Raw genomic sequence first — 22927 nt, forward strand, 5'->3', positions numbered from 1 at the left:
TGTGGCCTGTTGGGGCATCAGGCTGCCGGGTGCTCTGGGGCTGCAGTCACTCCTGTGAACCTGTTCCGGGAGGAGGATTTCCCGCCGCTCCCTGTTGGGGTGGATTCCGTGAGCGAGGATGTGGACATCCCGTTGGCTGCTGCGGCTCCCCCTGCGTCGCCCGGCAGTCCTCTGGTTGATGCGGCCCCTCCTCCGGGTGTTACAGTGCCGTCGGCTGATTTTCCTGCTCCTGTCGCTGTTCCAGCTGCTCCCGTGGGTCTTCCGGATGGCCTCTGCGAGTGGTCGACGTCTTCATCCTCCTGCTGCTGCGACTGGCCCTGCGCCCTCGCCAGGTGTCCCGGCTGTGCTGGGTGCTGGGAACTCTGTGGACCGTCCTGATGTGTGCGGCCTGGTTCCCCTTGTGGTTGAGGCTGCTGCCGTTCTGCGACGGGCATCGGTTCGCCCGGCTTGTGAAGCCCGTGGTTCTGGGTCCACCTCCGGCTCTGAGGATGTGCGGCCAGAGCCCAAGCGTTCCCAGCGTTCTTCTACTGCTTGGGCTGATGTGGAGGATTACGACACCGGTGGATCTTCGGGCGATGATGTAGTGGTTCCGGGTGCTTCGCGCTCTTCATCGATGATGGTTGGTGACGTCCATGTGCCTGCTGATGACAATGTTTGTGCATATGATCTACCTCCTGTTCTTTCTTCTGCAGAAGGTTCTCCGCAGTGGGGGTGGTCGCTCCTACGGACGTGGATGGTGAGGGTGCTGGTGCGGGCCGAGGCCTCGTGCTGGTGCTGAAGGAAGCCCGGAGTGGGGGGTCCCTGCAGGTGACACGTCCGGTGGTTGACGCGGGGTCCTGTGAGGCAGCCGAGGAGGCTCCAAGTGCACTGCACGTTGCCCGGCCCCATGGGAAGAAGCCCCTCCCTCTTGTCTTGGCCTCCAGCGTGGCGTATGATGATAACAACCCCTTGCTGTTTGACATTGTTGACTGCGTGCATCCTGTTCCATGGAGCCCTTCTTCCATCTGGGTTCCGCGGGCTCGGTGTTTTGTTGTGGGTATGCTGGAATTGATGCCTGATCCTCGTACGGTTCATAGTAAACTTGTTCCGGGTAACCTCATGTTACTTTGGGAGGCATATTGTGTTCGGTTCCCGGCAGCGGAGTGGCCGGATAAGTATGAGCATTTTGAGTAGTCTGAGTGATTGCTGTGTGTTTGGTATGTGGATGGGACCTGTGGTTTGTTATGCTATGTGTTGCATTTATTGTGCGCCCTACAGGCCGGTGTTAGGTTTTGTTCTCATGTCCTTGTTTTATTGTATTTATTGTATTCCTTAGCATGCTTTGCATGTAAATATAACAATAATAATAAAAAAACATCTGCTAGGCTTACGGCTTGTTCAACACACCCATGTGTCGTAGTAGGTAGTAATTGTATCAACGAGATCTCTGGAGAAGGCTTCTACATTCGTTATTGTGTAATCTTGATACCATTTTGACATACAAATAATAAAGTGGCTATGCAAACCATATGGAATATTCATTTTCCGTCTCTGATGTCTATTAGGTACATCACACTGTACCTCATAGGAAGCAGAAACTGCATAGTGATTAACCAAGTAATTTACCAAAGAACATTCCATATTATCCTGCACAAAGTTACCCATTACATAATCAAGTCTGCCTCCCAATAAATGAGCTTGGGTATCCAAACTCCCCTTTGGGTAGGGGAGCCGGTCGGCCGAGCGGACAGCACACTGGACTTGTGATCCTGTGGTCCCGAGTTCGATCCCGGGCGCCGGCGAGAAACAATGGGCAGAGTTTCTTTCACCCTATGCCCCTGTTACCTAGCAGAAAAATAGGTACCTGGGTGTTAGTCAGCTGTCACGGGCTGCTTCCTGGGGGTGGAGGCCTGGTCGAGGACCGGGCCGCGGGGACACTAAAGCCCCGAAATAATCTCAAGATAACCTCAAGATCCATAGTATACACAGTTAATCTGTTGTTATAAACATATTTGATAAATTTGCATCCATTATCGTTGTTAGTACTGTCTCCCAGCATAATATGTCTAACATTAAAATCCCCCATGTATATTGTTCCATGATTGTCTAGATCCAGGAACAATGCTACATTGAGTTTCTGGCTTTTGGCTTATACGTAGAGGAATAAGAAGTGGCCTGCTGCAATTTGTACATGAAAGTGATGGTACTGTGTGTTTACATTGTGTGACGTGCTCACAAGAATGTGCGGTAAATCACTTCTGATGTATTTAATAGGTCTGTGGCGTTACTGTTAGAATAGGATGCACACCCTCTGATCTTTGGTGGGGTTTTGTTTATCATGTTGGACGTGTAGGGCTTCTGTATAGCAATTATATCTAGGTTGTTACTGGTAACAAGTGCAATTAGATCATTCAGACTTTTGTTGATGCTACGAATGTTCCAACTGAGAAACCTAATGGTTCTTGTGTCAGCAGCAGCCATCGTCTTAGTGTTGTTCCTCCCTGGGACTGGTGGTCCCATTGTTGTCCTCGTCCCACCTCCACAATGTGTCAATATGTGACTGTACGATGTAAAGAGCCGCACCAACCTGGCGTTTGGTGTCGTCAATAGCACCTGGTGATTTTTTTTGCAGGGATATTCCTGCACGGGTCCTAAGCCTCTGGCTGGCCCACTAAGTATTGCTTGTTTCTGTTTTACTTGGGCGGAGTATTTATTACTCGTATGGTCGCTTCAGTAAGATTTTGCCATATGTGTTTAACAACTTCTTCTGCTCTGTTGAATCTAAGTTAAAATCTTAATGGGTTTGTAACTGTCCACTGTGTTAGATAATGTTCCAGTGGTCTGTTGGGCATTTCTCCACAGTGTTGACATTTCCTCTCATCTTCCGGAACCTGTAAGCCTATTTCCCATGCACATGGGTATCCAAGCCTGATGCGATGTAAGTGTACTTCTGTTTCTCTACTGCTCCCTTTCATCAAACTAAGGGGTTTGTAGTTGGTTGAATTCTTGTACCAACCCGCAGATCCTGATGTTGCAACTGCTGTGTTGTGGTCACTGTACATCTTTTGCATTGCTCTATTTTTAATTACTTTCTTAAATTAATATGTGATAGACTCTGTGGTATGTAAATGTCTACATTTCTCCTCTTAGTTGCAAGTTTTGCAGCTTCATCTGCAGTGTCATTTCCTATTATTCCCACAGGACTTGGCACCCAGTTGATAAGTACCCGCCGGCCTTGTCGTTTGAGTGTTTGCATTAATGATATGACATTTGTGATCAGATGTATGTTATCATATATGTGTTCTTGTTGCAAGGTTTGAATGGCGGTTCCCGAATCTGTATGTGTGATAACATGTTGTCGGTGTTCAGCAAGAGCATGTTCCAAAGCCTTTTGAATGGCTAGCATCTCTGTTTGTAAAGTCGAACACCCATTTGAGAGCCTCCAACTATTTACAGAGTTTCCTGCTTTAACTGCAGATCCGGTTTCTTGTCCCTGCTGGTCTACTGATCCATCTGTGAAGTATGTGAAGCTGTCGAATGCCGTGTTTGTTTCTATATGCATCTGTGCAATGTTACGTAGCAGATGAGGATTTGTCTGGTTCTTTTTTCCTTCAATAACCATAATCTTAAAGTCTGCTGGCAGAGATTCCCAAGGGGCTTGCATAACAAAGTCTGCATGTATTTCGTCGACACCCTTCTCAGTGACTGTGTTTGTTATATCGAATGTATTGATGGTGTTTATCGCACAATGGGTCTACCTGTTGCTATTGGAGGCTCTTCTGTCCAGAGTTAGTGCTCCAGTGATTATATCTTTAAGTGAACTGATTCTAGGTCTAGTCAATTTCTTGGTCAGCATGCACGCAGCAATCTCTTTTACCCTTATTTCAATCGACGTTAGCTTGGTTTCTAGTCTTAGGTTCAGTATTTTAGTCCATCTGGGAGCTCCTGTTATGATTCGCAATGCATCGTTTTGAATAACCTCAACGTTAGCCCACTGACCAGGAGAAAGAGTGAGTAAGGCAGGCGCTGCATAATCAACTAGGGAACGAACGGCGTGTATGTAAAACATCACCTGGTGATGTCATCAGTCTCTTGAACACTGAACAACTTGGGATGGTTCCTGAGTGAATGTTCTCTAAGTTTCATGGCATAAGCACTGTCACGCAGATTATTATTATTTTTCACTCTGGTACTGGACTCGAACACGTTCGTTAAGTTCGCTTGCTTGCCTTGCTTGCTTACATCAGTGAGCTCACGGTCGTCGTCCAGAGTGCTCTGGTGTAGCACGACAAATGTCTTACTGGAGGCTTGTCTGGCCCAGCTGAAGTCTTTGAAAATAAAAGGGTCGAGTGTTTGGAAATCACTCCGTGACGAATTATAAAATTGTCCAACTCATCCCCTGTTCAAAAATAAACCCAAAAAGTACCTGATCTCATCCTCATAGTTTCCCATCTTGTGCTTCAAACTCACACTGTAACTTGTACTACCCGCTTTCTCAATATTAGTATTTAAGACATTTATCCTTAACAGTGTACTCGCCTCTGTTAAATTACATTCTAGTTATTCGTTGATATAAAACATGCTGCAATGGACATTTTCATCTTACCTGATATATTAGATTAAGGACCTGCCCGAAATGCTATGTGTGTTATGCGTGGCTTTGCATGAATGTAAAAATACCAATCTTATTTAATCTCACCATACCATTGTACCTTGCAAATAAAAATTATTATTATTTTAATTATTACTAGCTGTATCCGGCCATGCGTCGCTGTGGCTCAGCGACAGCAACCATCCCCTTGTCCCCCAGTCCTCCCCATCATTCCCCCCCTCCCCTGTCCCCTCGTTCTCTCAACCATTCTCCACTCCACTCCCCACTTCCGTCCCCTCATCCTCCCCACCATTCACCATTCCCTTGTCCGATGCTTTCCCAAATGATCTAATGTTCCCATCCGAAAAGTCACACAAAATAATTAAATCAAAAGTAAAATAAATTTAAATCTATTAAAAATCAATTTATCAATGAACTCAGAAACCCTGAAATGGATTCGTAACATATTTAGTATAGCGTGTGTTGCTCTTATGTGCAACAGATGGCACTGTTTTTTTTTAAAGAGCATGTTTTTACCTGTAACAGGTGTGGCATCTATATTTATACTCATGTAATGAACAATATGGTAAACAACACAGCTCAATTCCAATGCAATGTCACAAAAAATAATTAGATCACGATAAAAATACAACAGAATCTATGAAAATTCAATTTCCTAATGCAGTCAGAAACATTGAAATAGAATTTCAATGTTTCAACGGTCACAGGTGTGACAGGTTTTTAACTGTCACATGTGAGCGCCAGTTGCATAGTGCTCCTGGCTGTCTGGGTTTGAGTCACTTCTGGGTTGTGGATTTTTCAGTTGCATGTTGACTTGGGGACCATTCAAGCTTGTTCATATGTGGGTAAATATATTCAGTTAATAGGGGGCGGGGGTTCTTGCAAGGAATGGCAGCACCAGAACTTAGTCAAGAAACACCACCTTACCTCACTGGGTTGCACTGCCACGAAAATATGAGTTACAAAAGTCATATGCAATTACTGCACTTACTCTCAGAGCAAGATGACACCCACACATATGTGCTTCATTTACTTCTTGATAAATGGGACCAATGCTGTCTCTGCTACTTCTCAACCAACATAGGAATTGAGCAGTTCAAAGGAGTTACCCTAGAATTAGTACTTTGGCTTTAGGTGTGACAGAACTCCGGAGCTCTGGATTGAATACCACGTCCTAAATAATGGGTAGCCTCACCGAGAATTAGGCGACGTAGCTAAAGGCGAGTTATCCAAAATCACGCCTTGTATCTCGTCATGGAGAAGCATACATACAGAACAGCAACCGGAATGCAGCTTCAATCATCACTCGCCTATGCTTACCTGCACTCAACTCTCACCTGTGGCTCTCAGTAGCTGTTTGCATGCAACAGTGGCAAATCCCAGTAAACCGCTTCTATTGACAAGCAAAACCAGAAGAGGGTAAATGAAGGTTTGAGACCCTCGGGGAGTTAAGGCTTGTCTACCTACGCATGCAATGACTGGACCCAGCGCACAGCAAAGAGGAAACCACCAGAGTGGTTCAATGGACAGAAAGACTGACCGAACAAAGTGTTGTAGAGCGTAACAAGGGCGCAGTGAGGCATGTAGAACACTGCTGGCTACCCACTACATCCTAACATATCTCCTGCATCTCGATTTGTTCCTGCTGGGCCCAAATAGGCCGGGACGAGAAAGGGAAGCTGACGATTTGCACAACTCTCCCTCACTTTAATCTAGGTCGAGCGCAAGTCATGACTTCAACCCATATTTTAAAGTCCTGGTCATTTTCGACTCCAAAGGACGAACATCGTCATGATTGGGTAAACTATGGAATCTTCTAACATCACTGAGAGTGGCGAGAAAGTTGGTTATCATGACGGTTGGGAAGTAAGGTCCAGATATGACCTTTCCTACTACATGATACACCCTAGCTCTATCCAATATGGCGGTGAGGTCCACGTATGATTATACAGGCGAGATGTATAAACTGCAATCTGCTAGAGGACATTATATGTCACCACACAAAATACATCTGAACTGCAAATGCGGTCACCGATCCACAGACACTCGACAAAGGTCTCTTGTGTTCTGATGTAAGCATAATAACCCGATGCACACTACACAATACTATACAGCACTGCAGTCATGGGGTCCAAGTCTAGCTGAATGATCGCCATTCTCTCACGTGTATTATCCATTCATTTTGCACCGAACCTTCACTTGGTAACTCCCTCTCGCCCCACCACAAACCACCATTGCTTCAAACACTTCCAGTTGGCTAACTTGAAGCATTAATCCCACGATAATCAGCAGTTCATACCTCATCCATGTTACGTCTCGTCCACTCTGATCGTTAAACTACAGGGGTAAGTAATGGGTTGGTCTTGGGGTATTCAAAAATAGTCCGTCTCTTAATGTTCAACCAGAGTGCCTCATAAGTACGTCCCATACATAAATGGTTCTTACAGGTTATAAAAATAAAACAGGTATATAAACTATTTGTATAATATAAATTATATATATATATCAAAATAATATTATCATTCAGGTATAACAGTTAATCAGATGGCCTACTAAGGTATTATAATATAATAAAGAATGCTCACCAGATAAAATGAACTACTAAGACAAAATACAGAAAAACTAAACCAGACAAACTTATGGGATCAGTTGACTCATATGATGGCTCCCAGATACTAACTCAGAACTGGCGTCTGAGCCGCAACTCCCCTCCCACAAACATGACAAGTGGAAACATTTTTTAATTTTAATTTACTTAACTGAGCAACGTATTCGTGCTAATACAAATATAAGAATAACTTAAATATGAATGGTAATGTTGACATGAAGAAACAGAGGTAATATATATTTTATATAAAACAAATATATTTATATAGAATAATAAAGAGGAAAGAACTGGCAACTACACAAGTACAAGCTTTCCTGTATATCTATCAGGAAGTTGACCAGACTCTCACACGTCCTGTACCTGTGACTACATTGCGCACTATACTCCTCTATATTGCCAAAATATAGGACAATTATAAATATATATATACATGCCTTCATGCAAGAGATAAACATAATAAATTTTATACTTTGTACATTAATGTGAGTATTCCTTAAATAGGAATACGTAACAATCCACACATCAGCCGACTATCTATATGAAGGCCTGGTCATACTCCCTTCTCCAGATTGGCAATTTCCCTCATACATCATATCATGTAAAATGACAGAAAATTATGCAGAAAGTCAAGATATTTGTCAGGGAGATAGCACGAGCATTGCCAGGAGAGGAATATGTCAGATGTTGTCGGGAGCTCCGAATTCTTTAAGATGCATCTGGTATACTCAGGCACGGTATCTATCCAGGCAAACAGAATCCCCCATTGGATGGGAGGCAACAACTAAGGCACTTAAGCAATGCGACATATTTTCAAGAATTTAATTTCCGCAGACAACCTGTTGGAGGAGAATAAAGCTACCTGCACCAGAACACTTTCCCCAAATCCAGGACAGCTTATCCATTTGTGTCTGGTGATTGTCTGGTTGTGTTTAGTAGGGCTGAATTTTTTTTATAGTCTCGTTGTTTGTGAATTCACACGTGCTTTGCCAAATATGTTTATGTACTCTCGACGTATTGAGATCATTATGGCTGAAAGTTCCTTAAGTGGACATGGAAATTAATAGACAACAGTCGTTTATGTCAAGGCATTCCGTTTGGTGTCGGCAGGGTTCTTCATGAGTAAGTGAGCGGTCTTCTTACTATTCATGCATTAGCTGAGCTCAGTCTTCTGTTACTAGGTATAACGTTTATTTCAAGTATGTTTTTCTGGACTCTTTCCTTTGTCTTATAAGCCGTTGAAAAGCTGCTGTAGTAAATTTTTGAGTGGTGACCTACAGTTTTTCCTACACATCGGTGCCAACATGGTGATTCGCGTTCCTCTTGATGGCAATTTTCCTATAACCATAATAGTACTAGTTATTGAAACAAACCTGCCTAACTTTACTGAATTCCCAATCAATTTGCTTTCAAATGGAAAGGTGTGTGCAAGAAAACGGTTGACATAGGCGTCAACAATACTACTATTGAACAATTCAGAACACTAACTACAAGCATTATTTAATATTCGTTTACAATTTTACAAGTTGTTACGTCTTGAGAGTCAAGTCCACTGCGGGCTCACCATAGCCCATGCTACTTAGAACTTTTTGTTCCAGGTAGCGAATTTTAAACAACAACAACAATTTGAGGGTAAATTATGTTTACGTTTATGAATTTTTGTCCTTAGAGGATATGAAATTTCCATTAATAGTGAGTTATAAAATGTTTAGATTATAAATATCCGATATGAAGATGGAATATATATCAATGTACATTGCTATGTTAACACACTATACTTCGTTCTATATCTTTGCATATTGTTGTCTTTGGGAACTATTCTGCGATGATGGGTTAACATAATTTAAAAACTTTTCCAGTCGTTTCAAACCCAACACAGTCTTGAAGAGGTTTGATTAAAAATCCGAATCAATTAGCAAATAGTTCATTGCAAGTTGCTATAAAAATATTTAGTTGCATTCTTACTTTTGAAGCTTTTTAATCAATCAGTAAATCGTTCATTCAATCAGTAAATCGTTCAATCAATCAGTAAATCGTTCAATCAATAATTAAATCAATCAATCACCACTTATCCCATAACACATCCGCTCAGCCCAATATATCAAGAATACAAATAATATTAAGAATTTTATATCTTCAGATGTTCAACGAGAGATGTTTCAGGAGAACGGTTGAATTTTACGACTGAAAAGGTGAACTTAACGACTGGCTAATTTGGAAGAACTTCTTCAGTGGGCCATTTAATTTTGTTAATAATCATGTCTTTAAGCAGATCTGTGTCTTCTGTTTCGTGACATTCTACGAGATTACGGATTTTTTACAGAAATTATATTTTGTTTCTAATATCACGTCTTTTACATATTTTAAAGCAAATTCTAGTTCAGTTCGGTTTGTAAGTTGTCTGTTTTAAACGTTTACTTTCCAGTTAGACCAAAACTATTTATGTACTCGATTTTCCATCATTCTTTAATGAAAATAATTTTAAATACATTTTTATTTAAGTTCACTAATCTGTTTGCCTACATGTGTATGGGTCCTCTTTTCAAAAACAAATTTCCTTCAACCTTTCAACTTCTTCATATAAAACATTATAATAACAGTTCTTCAGCTATCTCATCTTTCCAATACTAGCATATTCTTCCTTCATTTAGTAAAGTCCTTCCTCTGATTCAAGTACCCTATCAAATAGAATATTGAACACGCATAGTTACATATCATAATACAAGTAAACATTATAAAGAGGAACTTACAGAAAAACCGAAGGCATAGTCAACCCATACTCTGAGCACTCCACAGCTAAGTGAGCTGCTAGCTGAGCCTGTATTGCCATCCCGCTGCCAATGTGAACAAAGACATTATAAATATTAATTTATTTTTCATAAAAAGTGAATTAAAATGGCATTACAAAATAATAGTAATATTTAAAATGGTATTACCCATCCATATATGTCAAAGCAGAGCAAGCGAGGGAGTTTCAGTCTCTCCTAAAGTATTATTCAGTCGACATGATAATGATCCAGGACGGACTGAAACATAATCACCTCTTACTACTTTCTGATTGGTGGGTTGGGAGTCTGATTTTCAGGTACGTTATATAAAAAAATGTTGAGTGCGTTCTGAAAATTTTAAGTCCTCTCTTAGTCATCACATGTTTACCTTTACCAAAAAATATATATAATTAATTTCTCTGATCTACAGTAGTGTTTAATGTAAATCAAAATTCCTTAATGTTTCTTTCTGTATAATATGTGCTTCGAATCCTTCAGAGGGGGTCAGGAGTTTTATGATATATATATATATATATATATATATATATATATATATATATATATATATATATATATATATATATTGTGACGATAATCTCCTTCAAGAGATTGAGCCTGCTCTTCCCTCCAAAAATACGTCGATACATCTATATAAAACTACTATGGAAGAAATGTCCAACAACGACAACAACATCTCCAAGGTTTGCCAGAGAGCAAAACGTATGCAGCCAGGAACACCTGCTTCACCTCAAACCGCCAAATTACCTGTCTTGTTGCCGGCTCCTCGCTGATTGGCCGCCGGTCTGGCTGCAACTGCACTCCACCCACCATACTACTTGATGTCTGGGGCCGCCACGACCTCAGTCTTCAGAATATTCAGTGCTTTCATACGGTTAACACTTCTTCCTGGTAGACTAAGCTTTGGCTTACGTGTACTGAGAGAGGTGATAGCTTAAAGCCAATATTCCTGCACCTCTCATTTTATTGTATATTGCACAGCTTGTTATTGCTCACTTGTCTTAACATAACTTTTCATTTTATCATTTAATTATTCTTATTATTTTGATTGATTGATTTTATTATACGAATTTGTATGTCCATTTTATTCATGTTTTGTTTATCTAACGTAATTAAAATTCCATTGTTAAAATTTACTTGTGTTTTGTGTGTCTTCTCCTTACCTTACCACAGACGAAGTTCCAGATTTTCTATTTTTTTTTAATTCTATGTGACGAGGCCATACCCCTAGCTTTGAACAGCCGAACACCAACGCGTTACCATCACATATTATATGGGGGCCTGTCCGGGAGCTTCACTCAGGTACTGGTGCCAAGTCGTAATTTTTGGTAAGCGTATTTAACTTTGTTAACGTAGCTTTTACTATTTTTCATATTCAATTTCATTTTTTATATGGTGCGGTGTATTGTGCATTACGAGAGTAACATATGGTGAAGGTGAGACAACTTTGGATTACGTGGTGACTGTAGGCCACAGTCATACTCTTAATTGGTCATCTCTCCCTCCGTGTTATTACTCGTGTTTACCATCTTTGTCCCTTGGATATTTCTCATTTTGACAGATCATCATATTGGTACCCTGGTACTGTGGTCTGCCCCGGGTCAAGAGCACCCAATCTTCTGCAATCTGACTGTAGGAGGACAAAGAGGGCCATAGTTCCTCTAGCTCGAACTTTAGTTGCTGAATTGGGACCTCAGCAGCAGTTCTCGTCACCAGTTGACACCTCGCACCCCTACACGTCAGTCAGAGATGATGATACATACAACGGTAGGGAATTAGCTTACTTTTTCAGAGCACAAAAGTTCGCTAATTCTGTAAGTATCATATTAAATTCAGTAGGAAAAACTTGCTTTATGTCCTATAGAGACTTAGCAAGGTATGCCTACATCCTTGGACTACCAATTTTACTTCTGAGGCAATTAACTGTTTCATTTGTTTTCGAAACTGTTTCATTTGTTAGTAGGATTTTCTTGCCCTTATCCTCTTACATGAGTACCGGGTACAAGATTTCCTGCGCCCTTGATTTAAATTAATCATTTAACATCTTGTACTTAACTTTAATTGTTAAAGATCCCACAGGATAGGTACCAGTTGCCACGTTGTCCTGTTTCTGACATTCACTATAACTGAATATTCGTGTTACATTTATTTGCTAATTTCACCATGTTTCGTCTCCAAGCTTTCCGTGCAAATCCAGCAGGTGAAATAAGGACTTTAAGTCGTGCCAAGAGGACTGAATTACAAACTCTTGCACATGAGTATCAACTAGAAGTTCCCTACCAAGCCAACAAAAATGACCTACACAACCTGTTGCTGGATTACTATTTAGAGCAAGGTAAGATAAACTCTGAAACTCATGAAACTTACTATATTGCAGATAAAACTGACTTGGCAACGATGAAACTCAAACTAGAGCTGGCCAAGATTGAACGTGAACAACAAGAACGAGCAGCTGCCATACGAAGGGAAGAACACGAACGTGAAACTGCTTTGAGGAGGGAAGAACAAGAACGAGAAATCACCCTCAGAGAACGCGAAGCTGCTTTGAGGAGAGAAGAACACGAACGAGAGGTCGCATTACTCCGTGAACGTGAACGAGTACAGCTTGAAACCAAACAACGCGAGTTGGAAATGCAACGCGAACATGACAAGCAACAAGCGCCTCTGGCTCTAGAGTGTCGTCAACGCGAAATCGCCTTGGAAACTTCACACTTCACTCAACGCCAGCAAGCTACTGCCAATCTTCCCGTCAGTTTTAATATATCACATGCAAGTAAGTTAATGCCATCCTTTGTAGAAGCAGAAGTTGATGTGTTTTTTACCACCTTTGAAACCCTTGCTAATCAACTCAGTTGGCCTGTCGACCAATGGGCCACACTTCTCAGAGTCCATCTTACAGGTAGAGCTGCAGTCACACTCAGTACTTTGGCGTCTGAGAATGACTACCAGACTCTGAAACAAGCAGTGTTGGACGCCTACCTCCTCTCTACTGAAAGTTATAGAAGGAAATTCCGTGACCACCTGAAGGCAAGTACCACTACCTTCCTCGAGTTTGCTAACACAAAACGGAGGTATTTCATGAAATGGCTGGAAGCAGCACATGTCTCTACTTTTACAGAACTCGTCAACCTGACGCTAGTTGAAGAATTCTTGAGGCGTGTGCCGCCTCCTGTCCGTCTCTACTTAGCAGATAAAGAAGAAACCGACTACCTGAAGTGTGCTAAGTCGGCTGACACTTACAGCCTCATCCACCGGCTGACACCCGAACCATCCTCCAGTAAGAAGTCGTGTTACAGTTACGAGAAAGTGAGCACCGATCAAGCTGGCTCGCAATTGTACTGCAAGTATTGTAGACTCTATGGACATACCATAGACAAGTGTGGTAAGTCTCAATACAAGGGAACCACTGACCCACAGAAACCCAAACCAAATCCTCCTAAGTCCAGTAAGCCTGTGATGAATGTTGGTGTTAATGTTAATGATCTTTCTCTTTTCAGTAACCACCTGTATACTGGAACTGTCTCTGCCAACGGTTCAAATCCGGAGGGACGTTGAAGCTCCAGCACTTCACTCCACACCTGAAAAGTGCTCGGTTCACCATCAACACGGACCACACCACCCTACACCTCCTGCAGCACGCCCACTTCTCATCTCAACATCTTCTACTATGGGCTTGCTAACTGCAGAAATTCAACCTGGAGACACGCTATACCAAGATTCCGACAACATCTTAGCCCATGATCTCTCCAGAGTTTATGAAGTAGAAGCGACTCCATCTATTACTCCACCACATAACGACGTACTTCTTCCAGAACCGCAGGCTTCGGGGGAGAGTTGTGACGATAATCTCCTTCAAGAGATTGAGCCTGCTCTTCCCTCCAAAAATACGTTGATACATCTATATAAAACTACTATGGAAGAAATGTCCAACAACGACAACAACATCTCCAAGGTTTGCCAGAGAGCAAAACGTATGCAGCCAGGAACACCTGCTTCACCTCAAACCGCCAAACTACCTGTCTTGTTGCCGGCTCCTCGCTGATTGGCCGCCGGTCTGGCTGCAACTGCACTCCACCCACCATACTACTTGATGTCTGGGGCCGCCACGACCTCAGTCTTCAGAATATTCAGTGCTTTCATACGGTTAACACTTCTTCCTGGTAGACTAAGCTTTGGCTTATGTGTACTGAGAGAGGTGATAGCTTAAAGCCAATATTCCTGCACCTCTCATTTTATTGTATATTGCACAGCTTGTTATTGCTCACTTGTCTTAACGTAACTTTTCATTTTATTATTTAATTATTCTTATTATTTTGATTGATTGATTTTATTATACGAATTTGTATGTCCATTTTATTCATGTTTTGTTTATCTAACGTAATTAAAATTCCATTGTTAAAATTTACTTGTGTTTTGTGTGTCTTCTCCTTACCTTACCACAGACGAAGTTCCAGATTTTCTATTTTTTTTTAATTCTATGTGACGAGGCCATACCCCTAGCTTTGAACAGCCGAACACCAACGCGTTACCGTCACAATATATATATATATATATATATATATATATATATATATATATATATATATATATATATATATATATATATATATATATATATATATATGTCGTACCTAGTAGCCAGAACGCACTTCTCAGCCTACTGTGCAAGGCCCGATTTGCCTAATAAGCCAAGCTTTCATGAATTAATTGTTTTTCGACTACCTAACCTAACTTTTTCGGCTACCTAACCTAACCTAACCTATAAAGATAGGTTAGGTTAGGTTAGGTTGGGTCATATATCTACGTTAATTTTAACTCCAACAAAAAAAAATTGACTTCATACATAATGAAATGGGTAGCTTTATCATTTCATGAGAAAAAAATTAGAGAAAATATATTAATTCATGAAAACTTGGCTTATTAGGCAAATCGAGCCTTGCATAGTAGGCTGAGAAGTGCGTTCTGGCTATTACGTACGACATATATATATATATATATTTTTAGGGGTACCACCACTTGTTTAGTTAAAGGGACCCACATCCTCGAAGAAGAAAATAAATAGTGTTCAGAGAAGACCTTGTGGATTCTCACTGAATACTTTAATCTTTTTCTCTCCTACCACCTCTATTATTTTTTTTTATTTGATTTTAATGCAATGCTACAGTTTACAGAAAACACACACTTATATAACAATATAACAATATACCAATCAGTGTTCGAAGACCTCGTCCAGTTCCTCGGGGGTCGGGTGCGTACCCAAGATACAGCACGCATTTCCCTTCTGAACAGCGACACTGAGGCGCTGGAACATAAAACTGGCCGCTCTTGGGTCTCTAGTATTCCCAATGAGTTCCTCGCCCAGCTCCTTCAGGAACTTAAGTGCACATTTACCCCAGGCGCCCAGAGTCTCAGAGCCTATTGGCACGAACCTGTAACAACGTTCTAGGTCCCTGTACTTGTTAGTTTTCTGGGTCTCCCTGAAGGTGGCCGCCCCGCCTCCCTCAGCTGCGCTGTAAGGTAGATAGGTATCAGCCAGTCTGGATGCACACGTGTAGTCCCACACGACCTGTTTACCTTCCATCCACGGCTGCAGGGTGACTCCATCTGGGCGTTTTTGGCTGTTGTCAGGTCTGCACAACTGAGGTTCCCTTTGTGCTGGGCACCCAGCTGAAGCCAAACTTCTCTTGATGATGTCATTGACTGTTTCATGTCTGGCAATCTTTCCCTGTGTCTTACGACAGATGAGACCATGTCTGCCCGTGCATGGCCGCAAATACACGGGTGCTCGGTGGAGATAGGGGCGGCAAGGCGCAGAGCAACACCAATACTTAGGGTCCGATGGTCCAGGCGGGTGCCCAAGGCGGAATTAGGGACTGCCAACAGGAAGTCCCCGGCATGGGGAGCTTGCACAGCTAGAAGACGCGCTTTGTCCTTCCTGGAAGCTGCCTCCAGCAATGATGTGGCGATGTTCTCCACTATGGGGTTATCCCATTTGGACTGTTTGCAGTCATTTGGAAAAGTCGGTCGAGGATGAGAGTTGACGAGAGTGTCCCACTGACCGGCTCCTTCCGCGAATTTGGGATCATGAATCCTAATGGAGTCTCTTAGGTGTTCCGGTAGTATTTCTTTAACTAATTCACCTGTTGCACTGGTCGAGGATAAGAATGCTGGCAATGCTAACTGTGTCGCCTTGCGAATACCTATTCCCCCGAGTCTAACTGGGAGCGTTGCTTGGTCCCATTGGTCATCTTGCAGGGAGAGGTTTAACACTTTCATAGTTATTGTCTTTAGGAGTGAGTCGTATTCCGTTAATTTTGGGCTGTCAAAGGAAGGAGCACACCTGAGGAAATAGGTCAGTCTGGGCAAAGCCAGGCACCTTGTGAGAAGGTACAAAGCATCGTGGGCGTCCAAAGCTCCTATTCTTCCCTCCATCCTCCTCAGGTCGTTCAGCTTTTCTACGAGGACTACCTCAATGGCGCTCGAGCCCAGAGGTGCCCCTAGCAGCACACTGTCGGTGGGAGCGATCACTTGGGCTCCTGGCAATATGATTCGCACTGCATCTATGGTTGGTTGGCTAGATAAGATGATTTCACACTTTAATGGGTTTAGGGTGAGTCCTAACTCCTCTCCCTTAGATTTCACCAGCTGTAGATCTTCTAGCAGGGACTCCTGTGTCCCTGCCAGGGTGCCATCGTCCAGGAACCAGATGTTGAGTTCGCTGGTCAACCTGCTTGTGACCTCTTTAACAGCCATGCAAAAAAGAAAAGGGGCAAGTGGGTCTCCCTGCTGGACACCTTCTGCAAAACAACTTCATGTTCCCCAAACAGCAGCGTCGATTCCCTACTGTACCCTGCTGAGACGAAGGGGAGTAGAGAAGGAAAGCTTGTTCGAACTGCTTCCAGTACCACATCCCTTTTTACCTGGTTGAAGGCATTTTTAAAGTCTAATTTAATTAATGCCTTATTTTCTGGGAGGTGCTTGATATAGGCTCGTGCTGCATGAGCTGCTGCTTCACAGCCATGGGGGACACCAAAACCTAGTTGATGGGGTCGAAGCATCGTCGCAGCGTCTATGCTGATTTTTCTGACAGCTGCCCTAGCAACAAGGCGCCGAAGTGTGTTACCCACGGCAATGGGTCTGACTCCACCATCTTTCTTCTTGAGGGCACAAAGGGATGCTCCAAAGAAAAAGGGTTTAATTGTATCTGGGATCAACCCGGAGAGACAGTCGTTGACAAACTTCGTGACCTCTGACAATAGTGTCTCGGCAACTTCTCCGAGAACTGGGTTTACCATCTCCTTGAGGTGCTGAGGTCTTACCCCAGTGTATCCCCCTGCCGAGCCTGGCGGAAATGACATGATGGCTTTGTATACCTCTGACGCTTGGAGGAATAGAGGTCCCATGTCTGGGACATTTGAGTCCTGAGCAGTGGGTTCCCATGGTACTCTAGGAGGGTGCTTCTCTCTCAGCGAGTTGGCGGTAGCGGTATTTCTAGGGGCGATTGTGTCTTCGCTGGTAAGTAACCTAATTGCCCCTACTGTGTTGCCCTCTTCAATTTTTCTGGTCACTTGTGTTCCAAGTTTAAAATTGTCATTGGAACTCTTGGGTCTGCCACGACGGTTTTTGCGTTGAGGAGGGATGGGGATCAAGTTGTCAGCTCTGGGGAAATCATTTATTGCCCTAGTGACTGATGAGGCTAGCGACTTGCCTCCTCTTGCATATATATATATATATATATATATATATATATATATATATATATATATATATATATATATATATATATATATATATATATATATATATATATATATATATATATATATATATATATATATATATATATATATATATATATATATTGGTGTATACTGGCAGCAGGTTTTCTTTCAAACAAGTTTCATTGAATATGACCGCATATTCTGTATTTATTATTTTCTGGTTTAGGGCTTCTATCCCTCTAACTATTTTCTTAGCATCAGGGCTTAATTGAAATAGGAGTTCTCCAAAACTCATTTTCGTACTTTTAAGGTGAAGAATAGAAGTGATTTACTATAGAGTGTATTACACTTATTTGTATAATTTGCACGACGTTTCGAACCTCCATGGTTCATTCTCAAGTGAACAGATCTTACAATACTAGTTGATTTTATACCCGCATTATAATGCATATAATGCGGGTATAAAATCAACTAGTATTGTAAGATCTGTTCACTTGAGAATGAACCATGGAGGTTCGAAACGTCGTGCAAATTATACAAATAAGTGTAATACACTCTATAGTAAATCACTTCTATTCTTCACCTTAAAAGTACGAAAATGAGTTTTGGAGAACTCCTATTTCAATTAAGCCCTGATGCTAAGAAAATAGTTAGAGGGATAGAAGCCCTAAACCAGAAAATAATAAATACAGAATATGCGGTCATATTCAATGAAATATATATATATATATATATATATATATATATATATATATATATATATATATATATATATATATGTATATATATATATATATATATATATATATATATATATATATATATATATATATATATATATATATATATATATATATATTATTAAATATGACCGAAAAAGTAAGATTAATAATTCTAACACGAATTTTCTCAATCTTTCGTACATTTCTTTTCACTGTTGGAGGTAAATCAAAAATCAATTCTCCAAAATTAATTTTTTATTTCTAGTCTGACGCGACACGAGCGCGTTTCGTAAAACTTATTACATTTTCAAAGACTTTAGTTTACAAATACACAACTGAATAGAACTTACGCATCTCCGATTTTATATCTACATTTGAGTGAGGTGGATGGGGTGAGGTGGCATTAATAGGGTATTAATTTCATCAACACAAGACAGAACACGAAACAATGGGTATTGAATAGAAGTGTTTGTAGAAAGCCTATTGGTCCATATTGAGCTATTGGCCTATTGGCCTTTTGAGGTGGGTAGAATTCTACCCACCTCAAGACTCCGTTCCAATATAGAAGCATCAAGAAATATGGACCAATAGGCTTTCTACAAACACTTCTATTCAATACCCATTGTTTCGTGTTCTGTCTTGTGTTGATGAAATTAATACCCTATTAATACCACCTCTCTTTCTGTCTTGTGTTGATGAAATTAATACCCTATTAATGCCACCTCACCCCATCCACCTCACTCAAATGTAGATATAAAATCGGAGATGCGTAAGTTCTATTCAGTTGTGTATTTGTAAACTAAAGTCTTTGAAAATGTAATAAGTTTTACGATACGCGCTCGTGTCGCGTCAGACTAGAAATAAAAAATGAATTTTGGAGAATTGATTTTTGATTTACCTCCAACAGTGAAAAGAGATGTACGAAAGATTGAGAAAATTCGTGTTAGAATTATTAATCTTACTTTTTCGGTCATATTTAATAATATATGTCTACAGGAAAGACTGCTACCAAAATATACTAATATATATATATATATATATATATATATATATATATATATATATATATATATATATATATGTCGTACCTAGTAGCCAGAACGCACTTCTCAGCCTACTATGCAAGGCCCGATTTGCCTAATAAGCCAAGTTTTCATGAATTATTAATTGTTTTTCGACTACCTAACCTACCTAACCTAACCTAACCTAACCTTTTCATGCTACCTAACCTAACCTAACCTATAAAGATAGGTTAGGTTAGGTTAGGTAGGGTTGGTTAGGTTTGGGTATATATCTACGTTAATTTTAACTTCAATAAAAAAAAATTGACCTCATACATAATGAAATGGGTAGCTTTATCATTTCATGAGAAAAAAATTAGAGAAAATATATTAATTCAGGAAAACTTGGCTTATTAGGCAAATCGGGCCTTGCATAGTAGGCTGAGAAGTGCGTTCTGGCTACTAGGTACGACATATATATATATATATATATATATATATATATATATATATATATATATATATATATATATATATATATATATATATATATATATATGTCGTACCTAGTAGCCAGAACGCACTTCTCGGCCTACTATGCAAGGCCCCATTTGCCTAATAAGCCAAGTTTTCGTGAATTAATTTTTTTCGGCTACCTAACCTAACCTAACTTTTTCGGCTACCTAACCTAACCTAACTTTTTCGGCTACCTAACCTAACCTAACCTATATAGATAGGTTATATTTGGTTAGGTAGGGTTGGTTAGGTTCGGTCATATATCTACGTTAATTTTAACTCCAATAAAATAAAATTGACCTCATACATAATGAAATGGGTTGCTTTATCATTTCAAAAGAAAAAAATTATAGAAAATATATTCAGGAAAACATTACTTATTAGGCAAATCGGGCCTTGCATAGTATGCTGAGTACGACGTTGTGACTATTAGATACAACATTATACATATATATATATATATATATATATATATATATATATATATATATATATATATATATATATATATATATATATATATATATATATATATATATATATATAATTGGTATGTTCGTTTGTTCAAAATGGCTAATCTCCGGAAGTTTTTCACCTTTTTTGAAAGTTGAAACTTTCACACAACGTTCCATTCGCATCTGAGCAGGTTTTTATATACATATTATATTGATGTCACGTTTGTGACTGAATAAACATGTTTTTTTGAAAAACTGTTTTCCATGTGAGACAAATCTTCAAAACCTCTTTACCGATTGCTTTGTAATTTTGATACGAAGTTGCATTAGAATAAGCGCATGTTTCTATACACCTACTATATACATGCCTCACCTGTGACCGGAGAAAACATTTTTTTTTTTTAAACATCGCCATCTGTTGGATGTAGGAGCAACACACGCTGTAATCTCACAAAGTTCGTAACTGATTTCTTTTAAATTTTGACACAAAGTTCCATTCGAATACGCGTGTGTTTTTATATACCTACTATATAGATGCCACCCCAGGTAACAGGTAAAAACATGCGTTTTTGAAAAACAGCGCTATCTGTTGCACATACGACACATGCAATACTTAATATGTTATGATTCCATTTCAATGTTTTCGATTTAATTAATAAATTGAATTTTCATAAATTTCTATTAATTTTCATTTTGGTTTAATTATTTTGTGTGACTTTACGTTGAATTGAGCTGTTTTGTTTACCATACCGTTCATTTCGTGAGTATAGGTTATTTTTTATATTTTCATGATTTTTATTTCGTTTTTTGAACTGTTTTTCTTATACTTCAGTGATGGGAACAGCTGGGCCCAGATTCATGAAGCAGTTACGCAAGTACTTACGAACGTGTTCATCGTTTCCCAGTATTTTACGGCTTTGGTTACATTTATTAAACAATTTACAAGCATGAAAACTTGCCAATCAACTGTTGTTATTGTTATAAACAGACTCTTGGTGCTTCAGAGCTCATTAACTGTTTAATAATTGTAAACAAAGCCGCCAAAGATTGAGAAAAGGTGTACAGGTTCGTAAGTGTTTGCGTAAATTCTTCGTGAATCTAACCCCAGAAACAATTTTCCTTTTCCCAGAATAGGAAAAACTGTTCCCAATTTTCTGATGGGAACATCAGATCATTTGATTATCAGACGAGGGAGTGGGGAATGGTGGGGAGAACAAAGGGATGGGGGAGGGGGGAATGGTGGGGAGGACTGGGAGACAGGGGAAGGTTGCTGTGGCTCAGCAACGTGTGGCCGGGTACAGCTAGTATATAAATAAAAATGGAAATGTTCGATTGTTCATAATCGCTAATCTCCGAAAGTTCTTCACCGATTGCCTTGAAATTTTCACACAACGTTCCATTCGCATCCGAGCAGGTTTTTATGTACATACTATATAAATGATACGTCTGTGACGGGAAAAAACATGCTTTTTTGAAAACCTGAGTTTTTCGTGTGTTTTTCATGAGAGGGAAATCTTCGAAACCTCTTTACTGATTGCTTTTAAATTTTAATACAACATTGCATTCGAATAACCGAGGGTTTTATATACCTACTATATTTATGCCTCACCTATGACAGGAAAAAACATGCTTTTTTGACAAACAGCGTCATCTGTAGGACGTAAGAGCACAAGCTGAAATCTCCAAAAGTTCTTCACCAATTGCTTTAAAATTTGGCACAACGTTTCATTCGAATATGTGCATGTTTTTATATACCTACTATTTAGATACCACACCTGTGACACGTAAAAATGTGCGTTTTTGTTTAACAGCGTCATCTGTTGCACGTAGGAGCATCACATGATATACATAATATGTTACGATTCCATTTCAATGTTTCTAATAGCATTGACAAATTTAATTTTCAAAGATATTTATTTATTTTTATTTTTATTTAATTATTTTGTGTGACGTTGCATTGAAATTAAGCTGTGTTCTTTACCATACTGTTCATTTTGTGGGTATAGCTTATTTGTTTCTGTTTTCATTGTTTTTCATGTTTTTTTTCAACTGTTCTTCTTATATTTCAGTGCAATTGGTTATGAAATTGAGCTGTGTTGATTGATCTGCGTTTGAATTGAAATATTTTGTTAATATTTTTTATTTTTATTTTGAAAACAAAATAGACAACACGTTTATTTCACATCTGCAAATGTGCAACAAACAGCTATGAATCCAACGGCTACAACGTTAACTGCTTTCTTCACGATTTGTCAAAATGACGCATTTGCAAAAACACTGCTGAATTCGGATGTGCCTGCGTATTACACATGGAATGTCAGTAGACAATAATTTGAATGACGCAAACAAGGAAAGCGAGTCGATAGACAACCTGGAAGATTTAAATAAACTACGATAGGCAGACTGTACACCGTGCATCCCAATCAAGATGAAAGCTTCTTTCTTCGCATACTGTTGGTAAATGTGCTCGGTTGAACGTCTTTCCAGCCATTGAGATTTGTCAACGCCGTAACACATGCCTCTTTCCGTA

General features: G+C 40.1%; 1 protein-coding gene across 2 annotated transcripts in view; it reads right to left on the bottom strand.

Moving 5' to 3' along the window:
* The window catches only part of LOC138349749 (extended synaptotagmin-3-like), a 493790-nt gene that overhangs the window by 207704 nt on the left and 263159 nt on the right, over window positions 1-22927 (bottom strand). For both annotated transcript variants that reach the window (XM_069300993.1, XM_069300992.1), the window contains exon 11: window positions 9947-10030. In XM_069300993.1, the coding sequence (XP_069157094.1) occupies window positions 9947-10030 (84 nt within the window). The remainder of the gene's footprint in view (window positions 1-9946; window positions 10031-22927) is intronic.

The sequence above is a fragment of the Procambarus clarkii genome, chromosome 45 (genome assembly GCF_040958095.1).
Source record: "Procambarus clarkii isolate CNS0578487 chromosome 45, FALCON_Pclarkii_2.0, whole genome shotgun sequence".
Classification (NCBI taxonomy): domain Eukaryota; kingdom Metazoa; phylum Arthropoda; class Malacostraca; order Decapoda; family Cambaridae; genus Procambarus; species Procambarus clarkii.